The sequence below is a fragment of the Acanthisitta chloris genome, unplaced genomic scaffold (genome assembly GCF_000695815.1).
Source record: "Acanthisitta chloris isolate BGI_N310 unplaced genomic scaffold, ASM69581v1 scaffold1645, whole genome shotgun sequence".
Classification (NCBI taxonomy): Eukaryota; Metazoa; Chordata; class Aves; order Passeriformes; family Acanthisittidae; genus Acanthisitta; species Acanthisitta chloris.
Genome location: NW_008674076.1, coordinates 11,438 through 38,272, shown reverse-complemented (window position 1 = coordinate 38,272; position 26,835 = coordinate 11,438). Strand labels below are relative to the sequence as shown.

Genomic DNA, 26,835 nt, shown 5'->3' with positions numbered 1-26,835 from the left:
TGCCCTCCTGCTTTCTTGGGATTCTGAAAGCTTTGTCATGCAGACTGCACAGCATCTCTGGGCAGCCTACTGCAATGCTGAGCCACCTTGTCTGCAATTTTGTTTTCCTAAAGTGGGACTTTGCTGCCTTTTCTTTTATCCTCATAGCTTTTCCTATGCATCTCTGGGAAAAGTCTGATTCTGTCCTCTCAGAACTCAGAAGGAAATTGTTTGTGTGAGAGGCCATTTACCTAATGAGAAGCTGTTGTCCATTTCCTAAATGAACTGCTCTCAGCTTTGTGACTCTGAATAGTAGCTTTGAGGAGAGATGTTTTTCTCATATGCAGGGCACAGTGTGTGTGAGAAGGGGAGCCCCAAGCTTGTGTACCTCTCAAGCTCTTCTTACAAAAATAATCTCTTTCTAGTCTGGAGAAAACCACTAAATTTTACCATGAATTTAGCCCTACGTGAACAAAACTTCATCAGTCACCTGTATATTGTTTCTGAGGACATGTCCTACCTAGTAAGATTGCTTCAGACAGCTTAGATTCTACAACTTCAGGTGACAGTAAGTTTAAAGTGGGGCACTTGCGCCTGATCTTTCTTGCCTTCCTTAGTTGCTTCCCTGATAATCTAGGTGAGGTTGCCAGGATGAAGAGGCAAGGACCAGAGTGAGTGATACAGAACCTCATTTGGATACATTGTGCTTGAAAAGCTCCATGCTGGGTTTGGTCTGTGGACTGAAAAGAGCAGCTTTTCCAAGATGGTGTGAAATTCATGAGCACTGCCTGTCTTAAAGCAACTTAGGCTTTTGTTTCATAAAGAAAAGCACTCTGTCACTTAGTCTTTCTGAGACTATGTTAGTCAGCAATAGGTTAATCAAAATATATAAGAAATTCCAGTGTGTTTTTCTTCCATGATTTATTTTTATTTCTCTTAGAAGCTCATGAATACTTTTGTCATTGATTATCTGACCTGAGAACTACATGGCTGGACAATGTGAAAAGCCACATTCTCTTGTTCTGAAATGAGGATCCATTTATATCCGTTGATTTGTCTGTAGTCCATTGATTTATGTGAATTCATCTCATTCAGGGAGCTATTAAGTGGAGACTGCTTAGTTGGTTTTTTTTTTGTTCATGTAATTGATGATTCTGTACATTTGTGTAATACCTTTTTTCACATCCTTCAAAAACAATTATTTTTTTGCTTCCAGGTAATGAGCATGGTGTCAGGATTTGCGCCACTGATCTCTGCAGGTATTTTTTCAGCAACTCTGTCATCTGCATTAGCATCTCTTGTGAGTGCACCTAAGATCTTCCAGGTGAGTATGGAAACAAAACCATAACATTTTAAAGAATGATTAATTTTGAGTCCTAATTTTTATGCCTCTGATATACTGCCACCACAGTTCACACCAGCTGACATAAATAGATGTATCTACATTTACCTGTTGCTTAAAGTGAGAGAACAGTGTGTTACTGTTGATGTCCCTGAGTGTAATTTGCTTTACTTTTTTTAAAACTATTTAATCTCATTCTTTGTCTTACAAGTCATCTTTAATTGGGTGAAAAAAAGTCCAGTAGGAAGCGAGAGGCAGAAGGGATGTTGCTGCAGAATGGCAACACAAGTATTGGTGCAGAGAACTAGTGCATGCATTGGGCACTTTCCGTTTCCTGAGAAAACATAGCATCTAAAGAAAAACTCTTTGTGAAATAAGTAAAATAGTTACTTACAGAAGAGCAAAGCTTCTTATAGATAGACATTACTGAAGAACAGAATATTGGAAATGGAAGTGTCTGTTGGAGAATCGCTAAGAGAGCGATAAACCTGGCCTGGGAATGCACCTGGGGAAGGCTAAAAAGAGCAAGGACACAGTCCCCTGGGAACGCACCTGGGAATGCAGTGTACAAGCAAGGCACTGGAGATTGTAACTTATATATAGATAGGGTGTAACTCAGCTGGGCAGATGGTAGGGGCAAGTTGTCCTTGAGGGTGAGACAAACAAGTTTGAGACAAACAGCTAAGAATGCAGCCAAGCCTGGGAAAGTAAGAGATAATCCTCACAGCTGTAACTGCAGGTAGGGAGAGTACCTGAATGCTATCTTTAGAGCTTAGCCAATTATAAATGATTGATAGTTATATGCCTGTCCTGCACTGTATAAGAAAGAGCCTGTCGGACAATAAAGATGGAGCTTGCTGTATCACCCACACGGAGTCGGCCGCTTGCTTCCCCGCGCAGAACCTTCACCTTTCCCAACAAGTGTCAAGATGCAAAAACAATTGAAAATAGAATAAGTACATGATGGTTATAAACTTTCTGATTTGTGAAGATAATATGCAATGAAATAAAATAGGCATTATAAGGATCCATTTTTAACAAAGTGTGTGCTGACTCTTGAATTTATTTTTTTCTTAGGCTTTGTGCAAGGACAGCATTTATCCAGGATTTCAGATGTTTGCTAAAGGCTATGGGAAGAACAATGAACCACTGAGAGGATATATTCTAACATTTTTAATTGCTCTTGGATTCATACTTATTGGTTAGTTTGAAATTGTAATAAATCTCAATCCCCTTTTGTCCTTCAGAAATCACTCTATCCCATATGTGACTTGATGAGAGGGTCCTAGAGACCCTAATGCGCAGCTTACTTCTAAGCCAACATTCTAAATCTGGTTATTTTGAAGGCTGTTTTCTACTATCTTCTAGATACAATTCTGTCTGGAAGTGCAGTAAATTTTAACTGTAGCAGTATTGCACTTTTCTTAATGCCACAGGTTATCTGTCTTTACATACTGTCAGTGAGTAAACGTGCATCTTTTGTCTGAGGTGGAGAGATGTTGCATCTTGTAAATATCAAAGTTTATTTCAGATTTTTAATAATTGCAAACAGCTTTAGTAAATGGCAAACTAACGTGAACAGTACTTTTTAAAGTGTGTTTTTCTGTTAAGTGACAAACAGTAGAGATGAGTGCTGATGCTGCTGTTGCTAAAGGTAAAGACAGACTAGGTAGAATTTCATGTGTTCTGTGTAGATGGCAAACTAACTGTGCTGTGTCCACCCATGAGTCCTGTGCCAGTGCTTCTAAACTTTTTTCCACAGTTTGCTCTTTCCTCCTTCCCCCAAGTATGCTTAAGGTAGAGATACATCCATTAGGTTCCCACTGAAGCATGCTGTCTGGAAGCTTGATGGCAACAAGTAGAAGCTTTTAGACTAACATGGCACATTCTGCATTTTGATTACTTCTTTTTTGGATGGTGAGAGTACACCTGCAAGTGTTGTGTACCATGCTGCCTTGAGGAAAGCAGGATATCAGGTTCTTCCCCCTTTCACTGAAGGGGATGTAATCATCACTGCTGTGATGGTGTTGGGCTGTGATAATGTGCTGTACTGGTACCATCAATGTGATTTCAATTTAAAATGCAGACAGAGGAACATGTTTGTCATATAGCTCACACTAACTTTGTCTGCTGTCACAATTCACCATAGTTGATTGTCTTTTAAACTTGCAAGCACCTTGTTCTTTACTATTTGAGAACTGAGCTAGAGATGCACTGGAGATACGAGTGCTCTGTCTGCTCTTTCTGGCATTCCTCAAAACCCAGTGTATTGCTGCACTGGCACCACATTGCCATGGTGGCAATTAAGTTGTCTCAATTAATTATTTTGAGAAAGCATGTAGTGCTTCCAAAGTGTCAGCCCTAGAACACTCGGTAGTGTTTGTTTTTAGAACTGAAAGTAACATTTCCTGACTGTTAGAAGATAACTTAGTAAATCTAGGAGATTGTAGTGTAGTAGCTCTGTCTGTTAATTGAAAGGATGAAGTGCATCTCCTTAGACAATATCAGAAAATAAAGTTCTTTGTAGCAGGAATTTTACTTCATATTTGTAGATTTACTTCTAATCTGTAGCCATTGGGTAATACCTTTGATAACACCCTGCTTTGTTTTTCATTTTACAGCTGAACTGAACGTCATTGCTCCAATTATTTCTAATTTCTTCCTGGCCTCATATGCCTTGATTAACTTCTCTGTGTTCCATGCTTCTCTTGCAAAATCCCCAGGTAGGAACTGCATCTTGTGGGTGGGAGTTTAGCCTCCAATTCATTGATGCATAAATGCAGTTTAAAAGGTATTAACATAAATGAAGGTTTGGTTTAACTACTGAACATATATTTGATTCTCATGGCACTTTTAGAGTAAAAACATAATATGTTGTATACTTGGGTCTTGTGAAATTTTGAGAACTGGGTGTTCCATTAGAGCTTGGGAGCTACTCATTTTGTCATCTTTGCTGAGGGAACACAAGGTAATTCAGAGTTTATTCAGAAACTCTTGAAGAAAGCTCTCTCACTAATTCAGTGTCTGGTGTTGACAAACCAGCCTTTTGTTTTCTTCAGATTTCTGTTAACATGTTTCATCCTCCAGTCCAGAAGAAACTGGAATTGCAGGTGGTATTGCCACATTTTTATAGTCTTCAGTGTGGGAGGTTAGTTAAACTACAGGAATAAGCCAAAACCCAGTACTTGCAGATGTATCCGTGGCTATATCTGTCCTTTTTCCTTTTCATGTAGTGAAAATTTCTGGCGAAGTGAAAACAGTAAAAATGCACAGCCAACACCAGCTGGTAGTATATAAGAGATCAAGTCATGAGCTGATGATTCATGTTAAACTACTTTTGGAAGCAAAAACCAATTGTCAGACAAGCTATTGCCAAAGGTTCCTGTAGCCTGATTCAACAGACACACTGGCACAAGCATCTTTGAACTTTCCTTTTGAGCTGTGTTTTTTAGAGAGCAAAATCAGGAGCATTTACATATCTGTGTAAGGAAGATGCAAATTTATTTGAAAGCTGTTGGAAAATTGAAAACATAAATGTGCGAATCTTTATTCTGTACATTACTGAGACTCACACACTACATGAAATGTGATGCAGAACACTAGGAAAGGGAAAAAAAGGGTAGTGCCTTCTCTTGGAGCAATGTTTAAATTAATTTTCCCCCTCTTTTCTGTCCTCCAAATTACATGTTGACTAGGTTGGCGCCCTGCTTTCAAATACTACAACATGTGGATTTCGCTTGTTGGAGCTATTCTGTGCTGCATTGTCATGTTTGTCATCAATTGGTGGGCAGCACTTCTCACATATGTCATAGTCCTTGGACTGTACATTTATGTCACCTACAAGAAACCAGGTACGTGTTGGAGTTTCCTCTGGTTGTGGGGAAGGGGACGGAGGGTTGTAGAAGGGAAAACGTCATGACCTTTGGGGAAAAAAAAACTTCTTTCTGGTGGGCAACTAGTTCAAACCTCTGTTTGAGGCTTTTTGTAGTGAAATATAATTATACCTGTATAGTCACTGCTGTTCCCCCTCCTCCCAAATCAGCAAGACACATGCCTTTCACTTAGACATCTGAATGAAAATTGGAGGAAAAGGTGCATATGGAATGCGCTTGGACTGCAGCAGCAAAGGCAGTAGGTGATGGTTGCCCCATTCCTAGTGCTGTGAACAACTTACTAGTGCTTCTAAGAGCACAGTATGTCATAAGTGCAAAATGGAGCAGAACTGTGCCAAAAAGTGTGTCTGAAGTTGAAAATGAGGAAAACCCAGCATGGGCTGTGAAGGAGATATGAAGTACTTGGGTGATAAATTCATTGTAGCTATCAAAAGGTGTGTATGTGAACAAATAGAGAGGATAGAGGGATCTTTCTTTTCCTCATAAAAATTATCTGAAAGGAGTTTTTCACTGAAAGTATCTGACTTTGTTTAGCCAGTGTTAAAAGATTACTTTTTTCTTCACTGTCATCTAAAATAACAGCACAACATTTTTTCTGCAGTGTTACTCTTGACTCTGAAGTTGTCATAGTCTTTGCACTGTTGAGAAGAAAACCTTCAGTTCTCTCTTGCTATAACTGTAAAATATCTCACTAGTTTGCTGCAACTTCTACAGAAATGTCATCTTTAAATAGAAATTGCCTCTTTAGCTGTAGGGTTTGCTGGCTGCTGTCTTGTAGAATGTATCAAGGTGTAGCTTAAATCTGTGTTTTCAGCTGATATCCAACATTCATTTTCTGATCGTGTAGTTTTACAGGAACAACTGTAAATAATATATTGGGACTTCAAATCTTTCAACAGATGTGAACTGGGGATCCTCAACCCAAGCCTTGACTTACTTGAATGCACTACAGCATTCTATTCGGCTCTCAGGAGTGGAAGATCACGTGAAGAACTTCAGGTAACAGTTAGATAGGAAATTCTATGTGTTCAGTAGAGTACTGTGCCATGTTTGCTGTCATAGTTTCCACTAATCGCATGTTCATCTTCTGTGATTTATAACAACATTGAATTTCTTCACCGTGGACATCCTGTGGACTTACTTGCATTAGCGTTTTTTTATGATTAAGAATACACTTAGGAGCAAGGCTATGGATGATGCCTGCTTGTTAGATGCCTGATAGTTTGCATCATGAATGGTGATTTGTGTTCCTCTTTGAAACTTAATTGGAAGATAAGCTCCAAACTGCTATAAGGAGCATTCACTCTACTTGGCATGAAACCGAGCTAATCTAAAATCCCCAAAATGTGTATCCTGTGGGTGTTGTACTCAACACCAGCTCTTTCACCATTAGACATACTCTCACATTACCCTTCAGTAATGGCAAACAGGCTAGAAGAGTGTTTCTCATTTCTCACACAGCTGGGGAGCAGAACTGATGTGCTGTCTGTCAGCTTGGCTATCCAGGAAAGGTCCTATCAAGGGGGCACTTTTCTGTCCTGGTAGTAATGATGCCACTTTTCTGGGATAAGCTGTTGTAGAAGGAAGATGCTTCAAGCACATTTAGGAAAAAGTACTGATTTCAACTAACTCATCCAAATAAATGGAATTATAGATTCAATGGAATAATTTTCCATTGAGCATGACTTTGCCGTGTGATCTTTGTCCAATCCCCAAATCAACTGACCCAGCGTAGCTCCAACTGCAAAGTTAGATTGAACTTTGTTAGATTGGATTGCTCAGGGCAAATCCAGTCAAGTTTTGAGTGTTTCCAAGCATGGAGGTTCTGTTGACCTGACTGTTCAAGTAGAGCAGTTGCCTCCTACATCTGCCTATGCCCAGCACAGGATTTAGTCTTGACCGTTAGTCTAGCAAATATCTACCATCCCTTGCAGTGGTAGTAAGTGTATTATTCTGTTATGCTCAGCATATTAGCAAGTGAGTCTTGGTACCTAAATCTTAGGTTGTGTATGAAGGGAGACTCTGCATTCTTAGGGCAGAATTCAGAAAGGAATGAGTTAAGGGAGAGATTCCTAATAGAAGTGCCATTCTCTGAGATTATGAAGCAGCAATACAGTTTTCAATGAAAACTTCTGTGGCATTTCCTGTCAGTTGGGAAAATACTCCTGTTCTGACCCTTAAGCTCTCTTGGAAGTGATTAAATTTTTTTGAAGCACAGGACACAACATCTATGTTGCATAGGTACAGGAAGTTGAAACTGGATGTGCAAAGTCAGTTGTGATAGGTGCTTGCACAGCCTCAGAATATGATAGTAAAACAGAATTAAAAATTGTATTAATATGAGTATTAATGGCCTTTCCACTGCCAAACTGAAAAAAGTTGGCAATTGCAGGTGTAAACTGCAAAGCTGGAAGTGTAACTAGGAAGACCTTTTTCTGTTAATAAAACCCCCAGAGCTCCAGATTAATTCCAGTGTTTTCTTTCCTCATCTATTCATTATTCTAGACCTCAGTGCTTAGTTATGACAGGTGCTCCAAATGCACGTCCAGCTTTGCTTCACCTTGTCCATGCTTTCACCAAGAATGTGGGCTTGATGATCTGTGGCCATGTGCATATGGTAAGTGTATTGTGTCTTTACTGTATAAAGTTGCCTTGGTGGGGGTTTTTGTCTGTCTTGTTTGTGGTTTTTTGACCTTTTTGTTTCTGGTTCTTGCTTGTTCGTGGGTTTTTGAGTTTGTTTACTCAGGTTTTTTCAAATGAAGGCATTAGACATTAAGAAGTGAGAGAAGAGATTGACTAGTAACTTCCACTCCTGTATGGGTTATTACTGTTGCAGGTTAGGTGTACTGCCCAGGAAGCTTTCCAGAATTAGTACCTTTTGATCATTTGATGCCTAAATTCCAGGGTACTTTTGTAGGAGTAAAGTGAACACTGGATTACAGCCTGGGTCTCTTTCTGTCCTTGTGTCATACAGTCTCATGTATTCTCTGATGTTTTGGATGAAAGTGATCCTCAGCATAGAGCTGTTATTGTTTCAAGGTGTTTGACTCTGTGTAGAGTTCTCATAAAACCTGGGAGAAAATTAACCTTTTTGATCAGGGAAGTCATTATCAGTTTAGCCAATAGTTAAAAATTGCTCATAACCTTCCAAGTAGCTTTTTTTATTTCTTCAGTTACCAGATTCATTTCATTGTCATGTGAAACAGTCATGTGAACAGATATGTCCTGTTCCCTTTCTGTCCAGTCCCTAATATTTCACTAACTGTCCCTGTTTTTTTGTCAGAGTACGAGTTGTGGTTGTTTCTGATGTAGGAGGTGTGTGTTGGTGGTTCTGCAAAGATATGGTTTTAACAGTTCTTACTACTTAGAATGTCTTCTATGGCAGACTTATGGAGAGGCTTTGTGGTGGTGGAAGGCTGCAAGCTTCAAGTAATTCTTCAGAATTAAGTTTGTCCTGTGTTGTCTTAATTGACATGTAAGGTGGCTGTCATGCTGTGATCTGTACCAAAACTTCAGTCAGCTACAGAGAGTCTGTGGCATCTCTGATAAACATTGTTAAATACATTTTAGCATGTTGGGATTGTGTAGTTTAGCTTCATATTTTAAGGCCAAACTTTTTTTGCCACATCATTAAGAACAATTATATGACTGGCAGGTATCATCTATTACCAACACATTCATCTGTCCAGACTTCTGTAAGGCTTTCAGTTCAGTCCCACATGACATCCATATCTCCAAATTGGAGAGACATGGATTTGAAGGGTAGACTGTTCAGTGGGTAAGGAATTGGCTGGATGGACACAGATGGAGAGTTGTGGTCAATGGCTCCATGTCCAGGTGAAGGCCAGTGATGAGTGTGTTCCTCAAGGCTCTGTTTTGGGGCTGGTGCTCTTTAACACCTTCATCAGTGACACAGACAAAGAGATTGAGTGCATCCTCAGCACACTGACAGGTGACACCAAGCTGAGTGGTGCAGTCACACAACTGAAGGAGAAAATGCTATCCAGAGGAACCTGGACAAGCTTGAGCAGTGGCCCATGGGAATATCATGAGGCCAAGAGTGGGTGCTACACCTGGGTCAGGGCAATCCCAGACATGAGTCCAGACTGCGAGAAGAATTAATTGAGAGCAGCCCTGAGGAGAAATCTTGAGGGTTCTCATGGATGAAAAGCTGCACATGACCCAGCCATGTGTGCTAGCAGCCCAGAAAGCCAAGTGTCCTGGGCTGCATCGAAAGCAGTGTGGGCAGCAGGTTGAGAGGTGATTCTTACCCTCTGTTCCACTCTGGTGAGACCCTACTTGCAGTGCTGCATTCAGTTCTGGGGCCCCCAGAGGACCTATTGGAGCAGGTCCAGAGGAATTGACAAAGACGGTCTGAGGGCTGGAGCATCTCTGCTACAAAGACAGGCTGAGAGACCTGAGGGTGTTCACTCTGCAGAGGAGAAGGCTCTGGGGAGACCTTTGAGCCCCTTCCAGTACCCAAGTGAAGCTTATCAAAAGAGTGAGAGGGACATTTTCTATAAGCAAAGTGTCAAGACAAGGGGGAATGGCTTTAAAAAGAGGACAGCTTTAGGTTAGATGTTAGGAAGCATTCCTTACTCAGGGGGTGCTGAGGCACTGGCACAGGTTGTCCAGGCCAGCTGTGGCTGCCCCATCCCTGGTAGCGTTGCAGGCCAAGCTGGACCAGGCCTAGAGCAGTCTGATCTAGTGTGTGGCATCCCTGCCCGTGGCAGGGGATTGGAAGGTCACTTCTAAACCTAACCATTCTATGGTCCTATAACTTTAAATACAACTTAAATGCTCTTAAATGTGTTTGCATTTACTACACTTACTAAATATGATTTGCCCCTGATCTAAGGAACTGATAAGAGCAGATCAAGTTAATTCAACCCACGGAACATACATATTTTGTTTTCAGAAACTTTTAATTTCTGTCTATACAGACCTAATATTTCAGTGTGTGAGAGAGGACAGAAACTGAGTAATACTAGAGAGGTAGGGCTTTACTGAAAAGTGAGGCAGTGTTGTCCTGCTTGTAGGAAAGCAGCTCAGATTAGAGATTTTTTGGAAGAATATCCTGTCTATTTAAAAACGACTTTCCTACAAGAAGGAAATTTGGTCAGAGTCCGTGTCCTTTTACAAAAATTGGGCTGCTGTGTTCTTGGTTCTACCTCCCCCTGTATTCTGCATTTTGATGTCTAGGAGGAACACAAAAGATTCATCCCCATGGAAGTACTAAAAAGAAACCGTTTAAAGAGGAGGTGACTTTGACTGCAAGACAAAACTGCAGAAGTGAGACTGCTGTGACAAAGGCTTTCTGAGTAGGATGACATACACATGGAGGGACATTTGTACAGCTTGAAACAAACGTTCACAGAAAGCCTAATATTAAGTCATCTGTGTGTGCTCCATTGCAAAGCTCTTTCCTTTTAAAACTATGTTGTGCTTTGGAGGACAAGGTGGTGCCACCCACTGGGGAAGAGAGTTCTGCTCTGCAGGAACAAGATTGCTACAGCTAGAGCAACCCCCTTACTAAAGATGATCAAACTTTTCAGTCTTTGCTACTGGTAATGCCTGGTCTTTTGTGTTTTGGGGTGTTTGTGGCAGTGTGGAAGCATTTTTGAGGTTATCCATGTTTGAACTGAATTCTAATAATGAAACTTAAAAATTAAAGGGAGGAGCTTTTTTACTCACACTACTTAAATTCCTAATTCTTGTTGCCTCCCCTCTTATTTCCTTGTTTTGAAAGGGTCCCCGGAGACAAGCCATGAAGGAACTGTCAACTGATTTGGCTAAGTATCAGCGATGGCTAATTAAAAACAAGATGAAAGCTTTCTATGCACCAGTGCATGCAGAGGACTTGAGAGATGGAGGACAATACTTAATGCAGGTACATTTCTCTCTATTATTGTGTTCTTTTGAAAAATTAAAGTGGTGAAGATGTGCATCAAAATTGGAGGTGGCTTTAAAGTATGTTCCTATTGCAAAATTACCTTAAAACTTTGATCAAAAGTACTTTGTTTTCTGCTTAGGAGAGCAGAACTTAAGCTTTAGTTGTTTCAATAACATGTTTTTTATAATATACTTACTGTTCTCCTTAGGCTGCTGGTCTGGGTAGAATGAGACCTAACACCCTTGTTGTTGGATTTAAGAAAAACTGGAGACAAAGTGATATGAGAGATGTTGAAACCTACATCAACTTATTCCAGTAAGTAGAGAAAGTGAAGCTGTAGCTCTTATGTTTCTTTTCAGTATGTTTGGTAGCAAGTCAAGAAATATCTTGGTTGCATGAAGTCTCTTTTAGGTAGAATTAGATTTTCCATATGACTGATTCATCAGTCTCCAGTACCTTGGTTTTTCCTGATGCAGAAGTTAATAACCAAGTCTTTGTAGTTTAAGCAGATTAGAAATCTACATAATACCTTTCTGCATCTATAAAGAGTTTGTGTTGTTGTTTGTCTGAAGTTTAATAGTTACGGTCTTCAGAGGTGGAACTACTGTCTCATGTGCCAGTCTGGTGAATTCTTTAAAGCATAGTTTCTGTTGAAAGCAGGGCTTGTCCTGCCTTCCTTCTGTTCCAGTTAAGTGTGGTAGAGAATATATCAGCTCCTAGGCTGATGTTTTGTCTTTGTTAAACCTTGCTGTCACATAGAAGACATGCTTCACAAGGTACAAAGCACTGACACCCACAGTAATACAGCAGCCAAAAAGGATATGGGAAAGGAAATCCCAGTGTAATCTGACAGTGCTGAAAGGCAGACCAGTTCTGGCTGAAAAATTTGATAGAACAACTTGTGCTTCACAAACACTTCAGAAAGAAAAGCTGGTTCTTTCACTGAGAGTTGTTTTTTGTTTAGATGAAGTGCTGCTTAACCCACTTCATTTGTGCTTTGTACTTCTCATTTACTGTGCTTTTAGAAGAAAGAGAGGATGGGAGTTTACAGGCAGATAGAAGAGGGAAAAATTCGCCCTCACCAGGTCCTTAACAGAAACTCAGGAGCACCAAATGCAGCAAACAGTAAGGGGACACGTTGGTTAGTTCTTAGTTTTTCTTATTTTTTCCCTATTTTATTTTGGGATGGCTTTTGCTGGAAGATCTGTCAAGGCCAACAAGTCATGTGGTTCTCCACATCCCTAAAGAAACCTCAGGAGGTAATAACTGCAGGTCAAGCATGGAAAATTCAAAGTTTCTGAAGCACACAATAGCAGCACATCTAATCTGAACAGATCTAACTCACTCAGTAATGAAATTAAAATGTTCACTAATGGGCAAGACATTTACTTCTTAAATCAACCTCAGATTTTTCTTGCACTTATTGTAGAATATATTGACACTTCAAACATTTCTAATCAAGTCTTACTACTTTAAGAGGACTGTTTAATGAGTGAAATCTTGAGAAATTTCTGTCTGTGGAAATGATATAGGAGAGAGTTCTGTGATTTGTGGTTGTTTGTAATGAATGATGTATTTATATGTTAAAGACAATGATTAATTACTAATGCAAACTGTATGATATGGTTAAATTAATGCTTTTCTGTCTTATATCTGAGGGATTGTTACTAATTTGACTGCTTTTACCCAGCAATTTATTCAGGATTTTTGCTTGTTTCTACAATAATGTTTTCCCTCTGGTTTTGAACAGAATGAGTCCTTGCCTCATCATATGGAATGGGACTAGGCCACATATAGTTAACGTATACCTGAGTTGATTCTAAACTCCATCATTGTAGATGTTTTTAATACCCAATTGTTTTAGATACACTTCACAAATTTTTAGTTCCCAGACCAAGAAAATCTATTCAAAATAAGTACTTTTTTGATGGAGGGAGTTACTGGATTTCTTAGAGCATCTTATCTGTGCAGAACTTGACTGACCTGTTCGTGTTGCTTTTATTTAATTACAGTTTACGTAGGGGGGAGAGGGAGGAGAGGGATAGATATCCTTCCTAGACATTGCATTTCAGGATATGCTGTTCAGTTTACTGATGCAGTTGATGGTTTGGAATTGAAACTGAAACAGTAATGCAAATATATGACTTGAGATCTCAAATTGCAGTTTTTAACCACTAGAATTTGTTCAGGATGGGTGTGTAAGGCAGGTCCTTTGGAAAAGAACAAGCTGTTAAATATTTTTGTCCCCTTTTGTTCAGTGATGCCTTTGATGTTCAGTTTGGTGTAGTTGTCATTCGCCTGCAGGAGGGCCTGGACATTTCTCACCTTCAGGGCCAAGGTAAGATTTGTTTTGTTCATCTGGTGAGTGGCTGTTCTAGTTCTCTTTTAATACTTTCTAAAAATATTAAATGAGAAATTATTTCAAGAAAACAAACAGAAGACCACTTTCATGGAATAAAATTGGCTGAAATTAGCAAGTCTGAGCTGTAAAGTAGTAACCCATGGTCAGCAACAGAACTTGGTTTTCTGTGTGTTTCAACTTTCTGTATTTGTAGACTGTATGTAGTTGCTTTCCAAAGATTTACTGTTTTACTGAAGCAAGTTGGCTGGCAAGTTAGTATCAAATATTTTTGTACTCAAGCCTAGAAATTGTGAAAATCACAGCAAATGTTGCCTGATGCAGGATTTCTATGGGTCTGGTGTGGGTTGCCAACCCCTACACACACTATTTTAGAGACCCTGAGTAAGAATTAGAAAGGTTTTCTATTTTCTATGTAGAGGACATGGTTATGCTTTGTAGGTAGTGATCTTAAGCTGAAGGGTGTAATTTTAGTTACATTTCAAGCAGAATACTGAAGGAGGGCTGTGAGCCTTGGTGGCAACTGTCTACTGAATTGATAATGTCCACTTTGTTTGTAGCTTGCTCCGTACAATGTTGCTACAGTGAGGAAGAATGCTTGTGACACAAGCTCTGTAGGAGGGGCATCCTTCTGAAAGAGGGGAGGGTTGGTTGTTCCTTCACTGGGAACACATGAATGTCTTAGGATGGGAAGAGAGTCAAGAGAGCCTGTCACTGTGTGCAAGAGGGCAGAGGAGTATGAGGAATAGCAGGGAGAGTGCACCTGCAGTGTGAAAACAACACTGCAGAGAAGACAGGGAATGTTAACACCAAGGTGTCAAAAGCATCTTGGTATCCACTGGGGACTGTGAGTTTGATTTGACTCTGACAGCTACCAAGTAGCTCCACTGAAGCCAAACCTGCGAAGAAGACTTAGCTGTGAGGCATTCTAGGTCTGTGTCTTGCCTAAGGCATATCTTCCTTGTGGACTTAGAGTGGAAATGGAAAACATTTCACCAAGTAATTTTTTTTCCTCCTGGTTATACTTCTACATTATTAAGTAGCACTTGTTTTGTTTAGCCTGTGGAAATGCAATCAACAACCACAATCTGGAAAGGCAGCAGGGAGTTGTAGTTCTGCTCAGGAGGAGCCTCTCTGTACTCCAAAGCAGTTCATACAAGACTTCTGTGTTGGTTTTCTGCCTTTCCTCCCCTTTGCCATAGCATACCAGTTGCAGTAGAGTTTAGTTAATCGTGAACCAGCACAGCATAGTTGCACAACTCTGTTGATACCATTTGGAGCAGTTCAGTGGTTTATAATATGCTTCTCTGCTCTCTCAAAGAAGAGTTACTGTCATCCCAGGAAAAATCTCCATGTACCAAGGATGTCATAGTAAAAGTGGATTACAGCAAGAAGTCTGAGACAGACACTTCTATAGCTTTTGCTCCAGTATCTGGTGAAAGAACTTCTGGTCTGCATAAAGGTAACCTGCTAGTTAGCAAGGAAATTTGAGTTCTCACTCTTTCTCTCATTCGCTCTTCAGTTCCTCTCTTCCTTCACTAAAGGATTATTTAAAGGATTTTTGTGTCTGTGAACATGATTGTTGTGATTTTTGAGACTTTGATGTCTAATTACTCAAGTACTTTGGTTCAGAGCTTACCAGTATGTAAAGTAAACCTTCTGTTCTAGTCCCCTAAATAGTACAAAGAAAATCCACCTTAGGTCATTGTCTACCACCTGTTCTGATTTTGGTAGGCATTAAAAAAGCTTGAGAGTTGTGCCCCACGTCTGTATATTACATGTGATTGGAAAGCTGCTAAATTTATGAAGGATTTTTCATCTTGGACTAGAATACGATATATGTGTTAACAGACACAAATCATTGAGGAACTTTCCCCTTCTCTTTTAAATCAAAAGCTTTAATAGTTAAGTGAGCAATGGGAGAATGTATTTTCTTTAAAGTACAAATGAATCTCAGGATTTGGTAGACTGCATTTGTGTGCTTTTCTTTCTGTGAAAATCCATTTCATTCTGCATCTTTATTTTCTGACTTTTTTTAAAAAATACACTGGTAGTGTTTGTTTTCTTTAGTATCACAAAGGAAATTAACCTTTTTATTTTGTATCTTTAAAAACCTTCCAGAGGAGAACGAGGATGGAAAGGCTCCAACAACACAACCACTGTTGAAAAAAGGCAGGCATTTTCCACCTTTTTGTGTTAAATCATTCTTTCACATTGTTAATTTCACTTTTCCTTTTGTGCTCCTTTCTACACATAAATAACAGAGGGAAAAAATCAGCCTTGCTATGTTAATTTTTCTACATATCTGCTTCAGAATGTGATTCATCTTTAGGGATTAGACTATGGAAAAAAAAAAAGCCTAATTTTTGGAATTTTCCCAGGAAAGTTCCCAGAACAAGTTGCTGCTGAGAAAAGAGTGTGCATAGATGTTGGAATGTTAAAGATTTATGTATTCTTTAGTAACATCTGAACTGTGTTCTGGAGGTTTCTGCTTTCTTAATTCTGTGTCTGGGGTATCGGGGTCCTAGCTTGGTTCAGGAGTATGGAAAATAATGGTGTAGTGCAAATGCTCTGTCAGTCTATTCAGGATCTCCTCTGAAGCCATAATTTTTGCTTTGTTGTTTGTAATTGCTCCATATCCTGCAAATTAAAGCATAATACATCCCTTTAGTGAGGTGAACACCTGAAACAATGCTAAGCAGTCATTCAAATTGCAGCATTTTGAGAGCTGGACTAAGCAGTTTTCACTCCTTGGTTTATTTCAGACTTCTTGTGAGTTAATCAGGTAATTTTTTGCTCTAACTAGAATTCATCTGATTGTTTTGACATTTTTCCATCATTTCAGCAGCTAGAAGCTTTTGTGTTTTAATAATGGAAAGTGAGATTCAATCTTGAAGCACAAGATGGTAGTTTGGAAGGTGTCCCAGTGTGCAGCAAAGTAGTATATTAATGTAAATCAGTCGCAGATGTGCTCTAAATTTAAAAACTTCTAATAAAATAAGGACAGAGACGAACATCATACTCCTGTCTCTTGCGCAAACTGAGATTTTAATTAGGGGAGTTAGTTTTTTTCCTGTAGTTTAAAAACAAAATCACCTGCATTAATCTCACTGAAAATGCCTTTATTGTCTTATGCTCAGCAAATCAAATAACCCCTGTTATGCAGAGCAGTCTGTATTGTGCTTCAGAGTCTTGCACATGCAAATCAGTACCTGTTGCAGAAGACAGGATTCCAATAGGCAGACATAGCTTTGATTTTCACCACGTGCCTGAAGGAAAAGTGAATTTAAGGAAACAAGTTTAGGACATGGAAGCTTAGGACATGGTATTTACTTGTAAAATTAGTTATTTACATATTTCTCGGGAGCTTTGTCATTTGCAAGAGGTAAGAGCAGTGCATGGCCTAATGCTGTGAAGCAAGATCAGTTAAATTGTCCCAGTAAATGCCTGTATGAAGATCTCACATATCCTTTATTTGTCAGATGCCTCCTAAGCAGCTTTCAGCTGCTGAAGTTGTAAGTCCACAGACTCCCTAAATACAGCTAGCTCAGGTTACGGCTGGAGTGGGCTTTGGGGAAGGCAAGAAATAATTTTAATTTAAAGTTACCACAAAATATTAAGAAGTTGGGTTTGATGGATTTAAAGTGACTAAGCAAAACACTTCACAATTGAAATCTCACCGTGTTTTTTTTCCAGATGCAAAGAGTACATCTCCTCTAAACTCGGCTGACCAAAGTCTTCTTGATGCCAGTACTCAGTTTCAGAAGAAACAAGGCAAAAGCAATATTGATGTCTGGTGGCTCTTTGATGATGGAGGTAAAAAACATTAAATGTTGATAGAAAAATGACTAAAGTGGTTTTTGGATTAATTGTTAATAGATATCCTTCTGTCAGTTCATACAAAACCTGCACTGTTTAACAAGATGCTGGGGTTTTAATCATTCTCAAATTCTGGTCAAAATGCAGGTTTGACACTGTTGATTCCTTACCTTATTACAACCAAAAAGAAGTGGAAGGACTGCAAGATCAGAGTGTTCATTGGAGGAAAAATAAACAGGATTGATCATGACAGAAGAGCGTAAGTTGACCTTGAGAATTCAATTCCAAGTGCCAGTAGAGCCTGTTACACATTGGACCACTTTCTCTTCCTTGTAGCCTTATTTCTTTGGTTGAGGTGTAGTCACAAGGTTTCATTTTCCACAAATGGTTGTGGATGAAGTACCTCAAACTAATTTTTCTGCAGTATTGTCTGACACATTTTCTTTTCCAAGTATTTTCTGAGGTGGCCTTTAAGGGAGAGCTCTCCTCATATTAAAACCATAAAGCTCTGGGGTTTTTTCCAAAGCTTGTTGTTGATCTATAGTCATATGCCAGGTCAGTTTGATTCTTTTCCCTATTACATGAGATATGCCATTTTTTTTGTGTCTTAAACCAGTGTTTTTATTACCAAATGTCTCTCTGTTTACCATATGAAATAATTAAAAACGTGGTCGTGTATAAAGGCTTGTTTTTTCTGGTGCAGGATGGCTACTTTGCTCAGCAAATTCCGGATAGACTTCTCAGATATTACGGTTCTTGGGGATATTAATACAAAGCCAAAGAAAGAAAAGTAAGTCCCAAAACATCTTGTTTATTGATTGAATTTGTGATGCCTTTCATTAACTTAAAATACTTCATTCTTTCCTACATAACAGTTTTGATGCTGTAGCTCCTGTGACATTCATGTCTTACAAAAATGTAGGAAATTAATTAAGCAGTAACTCCTACATTCAAGAGTGTAGAATTTTGTATTTGTTAAATCTCTGGCCCTGAGACTGATACCAAATTTACAAAACTGCACTTTCAAAAAAATCCACCTTACCTGGAGCTATAGTCCCTAAAAAGAGAAATGCTTACAAAAACTTAGACCATCTGAATCTTACTTTAGTCTTAGTTTAATGTAACAAAGTTTGCTCAGAGATAGCCTGATCTGGTTTTTATTCTTCTTTGTTAAATTTGCTTGGACGTTTTAATTTACACAGGAATGGTCATTTTCTCACTTTGCAGTTCAGAAAAATTACTGATTGTAGATGGGTTTCAGTGCAAATTTATTTCCATTCCCCACAGTGTATCCAAAACCTTTCTAAGATACCAGTGGGCAATAACAATACCTGTAAATCAAGTGGAGGAAGTTTTAACAGTTGCTGTTAAATATAATATTCTTATATTTAACATATGTATATGTTAATGTATATAATTAAATCTATGATATTTATCTATAATATTGTTAGTAGTTCTCCTTTTTGTTCATCCAAAAAAATGGCACATTTGTTTTCTTCTTTTTTGATTAAAGTGAAATCATTGTGTCAACTAACTGCAGTAAAAACTGCCAAGGTTAGATAAAAGATGTTTTCTGAGTATTTCTTGGAGGAAATGTGGGTAGAAAACCAGGTAAATGTAAGTTGCCCTTTCTTGTAGAAATTAATGCCTCTTTGATCTTCAGAAGGTTTTATTCCCAAGTTCTTTCTAAATACCTAGTATATTCAGTGTTCATATTTCAACAAGTGCAACCAGAAGACTAAATAAGCTGGTTTTTTGCATTTGAATGTGGCTCTTGGACTGTACTGAAAAGATTAACAAGAAGCAAAATAAAATGCAAAGCTGAAATCCTAATGGCAATACCACAAGGCTTGATAGCTGCTTGCTTCTTGTGTGTGACATGTAAACTCCTCTTCCAAATTCAGTTCTGAAGGAGCTGCTCCCAGTTACTGCCCATTTTCTAAGGGTAGTAGTCCTCAGCTTTCAAAATTTGAGTGAAACTCAAAAGGTATTGGAGCTGTTTGTGTTCTGAACTGGGTAAAATAGTTGCGTGATGAACAGCGAAAGCTCCTACAACTGTCTTGGACTGTTGGTTGAATTACAGTGTCTGTGTTTGCAAATAGCTGATGTGATGTTCTAACAGCAACAGACAGCAAAAAAATTTCAGTTCACTTTATTTTCACTTACTTTCTGATACCCTGAAAGTCATTGCTGACATACAGACTCCTCTCTGTTTTAATTAATGATCTGTTTACTTAATCCTTTCAGTATTGCAGCTTTTGAGGAAATGATAGAGCCCTTCCGACTTCATGAAGATGATAAAGAACAAGAAGTTGCAGATAAAATGAAGGAGGATGAACCCTGGAGGATAACAGATAATGAACTTGAGCTTTACAAAACAAAGGTTCTTCATAGTGTTATTTCAAGCGTTTTTTCTCCTACTGTATTTGTGGATGTGATATTGATGAGTTCATTCTTGTTACTCTCTCTCTGTTCCATATCTGGTTTTATATATAGCTGATGGAAAGCAGCACCTAAAACCACTTAGATGGTTCACAGAACAAAATGGATCTGGACTTGAGTATGGGGGCTAAACTGCTTCCCCACAGTATTTCAGCAGTCAGTTTAGGATAATATAATCTATATACACCAAAACCAGACAACACACCACATCTAATTCTGGTATAAAAGAGCAATTTGACATCTTTCCCAAGCTATTGTACACTATGGGAAACAACAGAAGTATTTCCTCTAAAGTGGTTCTGTGGAGGAGAAAATGAAGGTCATCCTGTAACAGGATGCAGATACAAACAGCTTATCTAAAGACAGACTGGGTAAAGTTTCAGTGATCTGAAGATTTTCAAGTTTGTTCCACTCTGATCTTTTATGCTGTGCGGGTTTTTACAATGTCAATGAGGATGTGCAGCTGAGAAGTGGGAGTGGTAGGTCGTTCTGCATTGTAAGTGTGAAAAAGGCAAGAATCTATTTCACAGGTACAGATTGACTGACATCTGCTGCTAAGATCTCCTAACTGCATATTACCAAGGGCCTGGGCACAGGGGAGATTATCATGTACCGTTACCTTACGTCTACAAACACTGCCAAAACTTATTTCAGTGGGATAATCCCAGTGATTTACTCTCTTGTCTGCTGATAGCTCAGTTGTTTCTGCAGACACTACCCCACAGGCTAACTAGACTACAGCTTATTTGAGAACAACTAAGCTCTAAGAAATGGTTATTTCAAAGTGTTTTCTGGAAAGTTAGTTGGCATAAGAGAACTGGAAATGACAGAGGAAGCTTCCTCAGATATTAAGATGGGAAGGGCAGTAAATAAAGGGAGGCCCATTGTGGACACAGGCTTTTCAACAGAAGAGGAGGTTTCTGTTCTGCAAGACCTGCTCACTGTGAACTTGTAGGATATAGTTTAAAGAACCTTTAAGAGAACACAGGGGACACCTTGGAGGGAAGGGATGAATCCAGAGGCAGCTGGATAGGCTTGAGAGGTGAGCCTGTGTGACCCACATGAAATTCAACAAGACCAAGTATAGTATCCTGCACATGGGTTGGGGCAGTCCCAAACACAAATACAGGCTGGGAGGAGAATGGATGGAGGGCAGCCCTGGAGAGAAGGACTTGGGGTGCTGGTGGATGAGAAACTTGACATGCCCTGGCCATGTTCTCTGCAGCCCAGAAACTACCTGTGTCCTGGGCTTATTCCCTGCAGTGTAGGCAGCAGGTGAGGAGGGGATACTGTTCCTCTACTCTGATTTGGTAAGACCCCACCTGGTGTGCTGCATCCAGCTCTGAGGGATCCCCAATACAGACAGGAACAGCATGGACCTGTTGGAGCGAGTCCAGAGGAGGCCATGAAGATGCTCAGAGGGCTGAAACAGCTCTGCTGTGGAGTCAGGCTGAGAGAGCTGGGGGTGTTCAGCCTGGAGGAGAAAAGCTCCAGGGAGAGCTTGGACGCCGTTCCAGTGCCTAAAGGGGCTCCAAGAATGTTGGAGAGGGATTTTTCACAAGGGCATGTAGGGATAGAACAAGAGGGAATAGCTTTAAGCTGGGGGAGGTTATGGTTAGGTTAGCTGTTAGGAGGAGATTCTTTACAATGAAGGTCATACTGGGGGTGTTCAGCCTGGAGGAGAAAAGCTCCAGGGAGAGCTTGGACGCCGTTCCAGTGCCTAAAGGGGCTCCAAGAATGTTGGAGAGGGATTTTTCACAAGGGCATGTAGGGATAGAACAAGAGGGAATAGCTTTAAGCTGGGGGAGGTTATGGTTAGGTTAGCTGTTAGGAGGAGATTCTTTACAATGAAGGTCATACGGCTGCCCCATCCCTGGAGTGTTCCAGGCCAGGTTGGATGGGAGCAACGTGGGTCTAGTGGAAGGTGTCCCTGCCCATGGCAAGGGGTTGGAACCTGATGATCTCTTCCAACCCAAACCATTCTGTGATCTTGTGAGAAGGGGCTTTTGCTTCCAGGAGCTGGAAAAGAGAACAAGTTGCCACTGTGAGGTGGAAGTACATGCTTTCTATAAATTACTCATACTAATTGATCATAACTAGTTTTCATTTTTATATTCATTCAAAATGAACCTCTTGTAGTTATTAAATAGAAGATCTTCCTAACAAGTTTAATTTTATTTACAGACTTACCGACAGATTAGGCTAAACGAGTTGCTGAAAGAACATTCAAGTACAGCTAAGATAATTGTCATGTAAGTAAATGATCTGGATTTGTGTTGTTATCCTAATTGACATGGAACTGTAATTTGAAACATAAATGTATGTAAATGCAGATCAGGGAAAAGCCTATGCTTTGGCATTAAAGTATAGAAATACTCAAGGGGATTCCAGTGCTGACTGTGTGTGTTTATTAGAAATACTGAGCTACTGTATTGGTGTATAAATGTCCTGTGTAGTGTTGTGTTTTGAAATACTGTTTTAGTTGATCACCTCCACATTTATAGTGCAGCTCAGGGTTCTCACATTCTTTTCACTCCTGCATGCCAACTCTTCCCTTCTCTTTCAGGTCCTTCCTTTCAGTCATTTTTCTAGGAGATCTGTCTAGGTGAAGTTAGATCATTATCCTGTTCACATGGAGTTTCTCTTGGTGTAAACAAGCAGATTATTTATTACTGCTGTATTTTAAAATTTTGGAGTCCTTCAAGAGACTCCTCAGCAACTCAGGAGGATTCTGCATGAAGCTGCCCGAGTACAAAACTGGTAACAGGCCAAAAGTGAGGGGTGAATAGATGCAAATATCTGCGATGCTTAAGATACAAACTCAACTCATTCACTGCATCCGGGGAGGGGCAGGTAAATAATAAAGGTTAGGAAATTTGACTTTGTACCTACTTCTTTGCAGAATCCTCTCTCATGTTTATTATGGCCTAATTTGTACTTCACCAGGTGTTTCTAGTGGCTGACTGTTTTTGTTGTGACTTGCAGGAGTTTGCCGGTTGCACGAAAAGGAGCAGTTTCTAGTGCGCTGTACATGGCCTGGTTAGAAGCTCTTTCTAAAGATCTGCCACCCATTCTCCTCGTCCGTGGGAATCACCAGAGTGTTCTCACGTTCTATTCCTAAGAGTACTGCAAATAGGACAGCTGTGATGAAATGGTACTTCAGTGCCCAGCGGAGAGTGACTGACATGGTCTATAGTTCATTAACATCACAAAGGCAAAAAGTGACTCTTCTTTCACTATTTCACTGACTTGAAAGCACACAAGGAAAGTCACTGTATTTCTAAAGTTGTGACATCTTCAGTTTTATTCTATATTTTCTGTAATTTAATCTTGCTTAATGGGGGAGGATTCTTTGTTAGACTGAAGAACAAGACAAGCTTTCTGTTTGCTATTTGAATAGCAGCAATAAAATGTATTTTTGCTCAATGAAAGGATTATAGATTTATAAAAGCCTTTTAGCCTTGAGGTGCCTTCTGAAATTAACCAAATCTCACCCATACATCCTATTTTGTAAATTTATATAGAATGTCAAAATCTGCCTTCAACTAAGAGTTTAGATCAGACTTCCTTTGGTTTCTAGTCTCTTCCATATTACGATAAAAATGAATGCTGCTTTTCAGTCTTCCATTGAGCTATTAGTTCTTAGTACTGTATGTTTTTTATTATCAGAAAGTTTTTGGTTTTTTATTATTATATCTGTTAGATTTAAAGGTGAGAATTGGGGCAGGTCAGTCGAACTAAAGCAAACTCCTGAAGTCATTGTCGAGACTTCGCTCAACTAAATTCTGTAACAGTTAAAATGAAACTAATTCTGCTTGCAAGGAGGATCATTTTCTGAAATTGAGCAGTGAGTGCTACCTTAGCATTAGCCTGAGATACATAGCTAACATTATCTACCTAGGCAGAGGACACTGGTCAGTCTTAGCTCTGCTGTGAAACCAAATTCATGCTGATTTTATTTTTACTATAGATTAGATTAAAAAGAAAGACCTGGCCTAGTTCTTGGCCTGTTATGTTTTAGTGTCACTTTCAACTTATTTTTTTAAAACAAAACTCAACTTAAGGCTTGAATGGGGATAATACAAGCAATGTGATGCTATCTAACAGAGAACAGTAAACACTATGTGGAATCTTGTTATCCAGCAGGAAATGTAGAAGCTGCAGTTCTCTCGCGTTTTTCAACAAATGGTTAAAAGGACCACTAGCTATTAGAGGAGATGTTTTTAGGTTGAATTTGTTCAGTTGTCAGAAAATGCATTTAGTCTTGTTAAATAATACTCAGGTTTGATTGTCTAGCAATTTTAATCTATTCCATGCATCCTACTTTATACATTTTATATGTTCAATAAAGAAACTGCCAGTCTTGTGTGCCCTTTCATTGTATATTTTGAAAACTTCATAATTTAGTCTACTATGAACACCTGCAAAAGAAATTTCACTTCAGCCTTTGTACAAAGGTTAGTAATGTGAACTGTTTTTTAAATTCCTAATATATTTTGGATAGAGAGGATTGCCTAAAAACATTTCACAAGCTTTTGATATTAGCATTGGACATGCTACTGGGTTATTTTACCAGTGGGTGAGTGACTTTCATTTAAGGATGCACAGGAAAGGTATTTGGTTTATTTTTTTGCTAAATATAGGATCAAATTGAAATGTAACTGTTTTTTTTGAAGGACAAAGCATAGTCATTGTGTGGCAAGGCAGAGCTTCAACTTGTTAAACATATTCTACACTGCAGTATGCACTGTTGTCAGGTTCTAGGTAAACTGCAAACAAACCTTTTTTTTATTTTTTGCTATTTTCTGTCAATTGGATTTGAGACAATTGAATCATTTCACTTTGAAAAATATAAGGAAAACAAAACATGCATGTCTTGCTGCTAAGTGTGAGATAACTGATGCCAGCATGAACCCAGCTTGTTGTGATAAACATTGTAAGACAAGACAGTTTGCAGTAAAAGTGCTGTTTCCTTCTAGGTGACAGGGGAGGATCCAGCTTACCAACATATCTATCACAGGTTTTACAGTGGGTTTTGGGGTTTTTTACATGATAAGGTTGTCCCATTGTGCATATGGAATCATTGCCATGTTTCTCCTTGTTTTGTGGGCAACATTCTTCTGAGCAGATGGACAGTATGGCATGGACTTAGTGCTGCTATCTTAAAACAAACATGCACAGGTACACTTATTTAAAAGGTTTATTTGCCCATTCAGGAAACAATTGCTTGTGATCTGTAACACAACACAGAAACCAAATGAAGTGTGTGTGTGTGTGTATACATGCATATATGTGTATAAAATTATATAAAAATATATCTAAATATGCATATGGGGATAGTTAAGGTAATGTCTGTGAAAATAACATAGGTCGCTTTTCACCCGCGCTCTCAGGACTCCACTAACGCTAGGCATGACATCAAGTTTCAAGATTATTTGCTCACTAAAATTTCAACGTGGTGATTTTAATGGTAATTGCCTGCAGCAATGTCAGTTAGTGGCAGTCACTCTCACTTCAGTTTTGATTTTATTTTTTTTTTGCCGCCAAATTTTACTTACGTTCCAGTCGTTATTAATGATATGCAAAACAAAATCACACACAGCAATTCATACCTTCTGTAGATTAGGTTCCCTTGTATGAGCTTAGAGAGGCAAGTAATAGCTGGCAAAAAAAAATCAATTATTTATTTGTTCACTTGTATTTAGGTTTTCTTTTACATACATTCTTTTTATATGCTTTTTTCCCTGACATTACATATTTAAAAATAACTGAAAATAATTTAAAGATCTGAGCGTTAGTGGGTCATGTACCCACTTGGTTTGAAGATGTTTGACACTGTACTGTAACTGTCACACACAAATGCTTTTCTAATGTTTTAACGTAATTATTGCAGTTAATACTTTGTACCAGGGGGATGTCACTGCAATAAAAGGAAGTGAATTCAATACAACTGTCTTGTCTAACAAAGCCTTTTTTTCTTGGTGGGGATTAGGAAATGATGTTCATAGTATTAATGGATTAATGCTGAAAATAGCTCCTGAAATGTGAATATGCTTATTGCATGCACCTGATAATTACCTTTAAAGTGGAATTTGCATAGGACCAGTAGAACTTAAAGCAATTCATGTGTCTGGTATAAGAACACAAAAGCGTATTGGTTTTTTGGGGGGTAATGTTTGCCTCTGCTGGGTTAGGAACAGAGGTGTTCGCATAACAAATAAACCTTATTTCACTCTGTACAATTTGTCATGACTTGGCAGACAACACAGACCTGTCCTCAGCACATGGTGTTTTTAAGCTGCAGTATTGGTATCTGAGAATCTGTTCCAATTTGGTTTACCTCTGCAGTGAAGGACTGTTTAACTCCTCTTTCTCCCTGAAAATAATGCACTGGGACATGAGGAAATGTGTTGGGAAAATAACTTGCAAGACTGTTACAGAGTTGCTTGTAAGCAACACAGGTTTGGCCTTAGCTTCACTAACATACATTCGACTAAAAGCTAGTTAAAAAAAGCATCAAAGTTTAAGAGCATAATGATAAGAATGGGCAAGTTCTTTTCTCATACAAAAATTGTACTTGGCACCACTGGAGAACTTTTTAACCTCATCAAGTTTGGTGTTCACCAGTGTAGCTGGGTGACTTGTGAATTTCTATTTGAAAAGAACCAAACCCTAAATTCAGAGCTCTAGTATATACCATTATATACATATATCTCCATTATACATATATATATCAATTATATGTATATATATCCATATATTTAGTATTATACCCATTGTTAATCGTGTTTAAATCAAGGTGTTAAACAGTGAGGTTTGGAGACCACTGGAAATGGAAAACTTATTAAAAGTAAACTACTAACTGTATGGCATTGGCTCTAACCTGTCTCATTCTGTAAAGAGGCAGAGGAGAAGATATGCAGCAGGTTTTTCTAGATCCTCCTATTTACTGGAGTAGTGGTTGATCTAAGTAATGACACTACCCTTTGCTGGATTCATAGATAAGTGACTGCAGCTATGGTTTTGAAGCTAGAAAATGGCAACTGGATCAAGGTTAGTCTCATCACTTAGCTACAGAAACAGTGAAGGCTTATACTGCTCAGTAACC

The 26,835-nt window shown here is 39.0% G+C and overlaps 1 protein-coding gene across 1 annotated transcript in view; it reads left to right on the top strand.

Moving 5' to 3' along the window:
- Positions 1-23,346, top strand: part of SLC12A2 (solute carrier family 12 (sodium/potassium/chloride transporter), member 2) — a 24,757-nt gene extending 1,411 nt beyond the window's left edge. The window contains exons 2-18 of the mRNA XM_009075171.1: positions 1,196-1,303; positions 2,399-2,522; positions 3,943-4,044; positions 5,017-5,172; positions 6,114-6,213; positions 7,720-7,831; positions 10,964-11,104; positions 11,316-11,422; positions 13,366-13,445; positions 14,788-14,928; positions 15,588-15,638; positions 17,163-17,282; positions 17,433-17,544; positions 17,989-18,075; positions 19,533-19,668; positions 21,912-21,979; positions 22,713-23,346. Coding sequence (XP_009073419.1) covers positions 1,196-1,303; positions 2,399-2,522; positions 3,943-4,044; positions 5,017-5,172; positions 6,114-6,213; positions 7,720-7,831; positions 10,964-11,104; positions 11,316-11,422; positions 13,366-13,445; positions 14,788-14,928; positions 15,588-15,638; positions 17,163-17,282; positions 17,433-17,544; positions 17,989-18,075; positions 19,533-19,668; positions 21,912-21,979; positions 22,713-22,848 — 1,881 coding nt within the window. The 3' untranslated portion in view covers positions 22,849-23,346. The remainder of the gene's footprint in view (positions 1-1,195; positions 1,304-2,398; positions 2,523-3,942; positions 4,045-5,016; positions 5,173-6,113; positions 6,214-7,719; positions 7,832-10,963; positions 11,105-11,315; positions 11,423-13,365; positions 13,446-14,787; positions 14,929-15,587; positions 15,639-17,162; positions 17,283-17,432; positions 17,545-17,988; positions 18,076-19,532; positions 19,669-21,911; positions 21,980-22,712) is intronic.
- Positions 23,347-26,835: the final 3,489 nt, after the last annotated feature.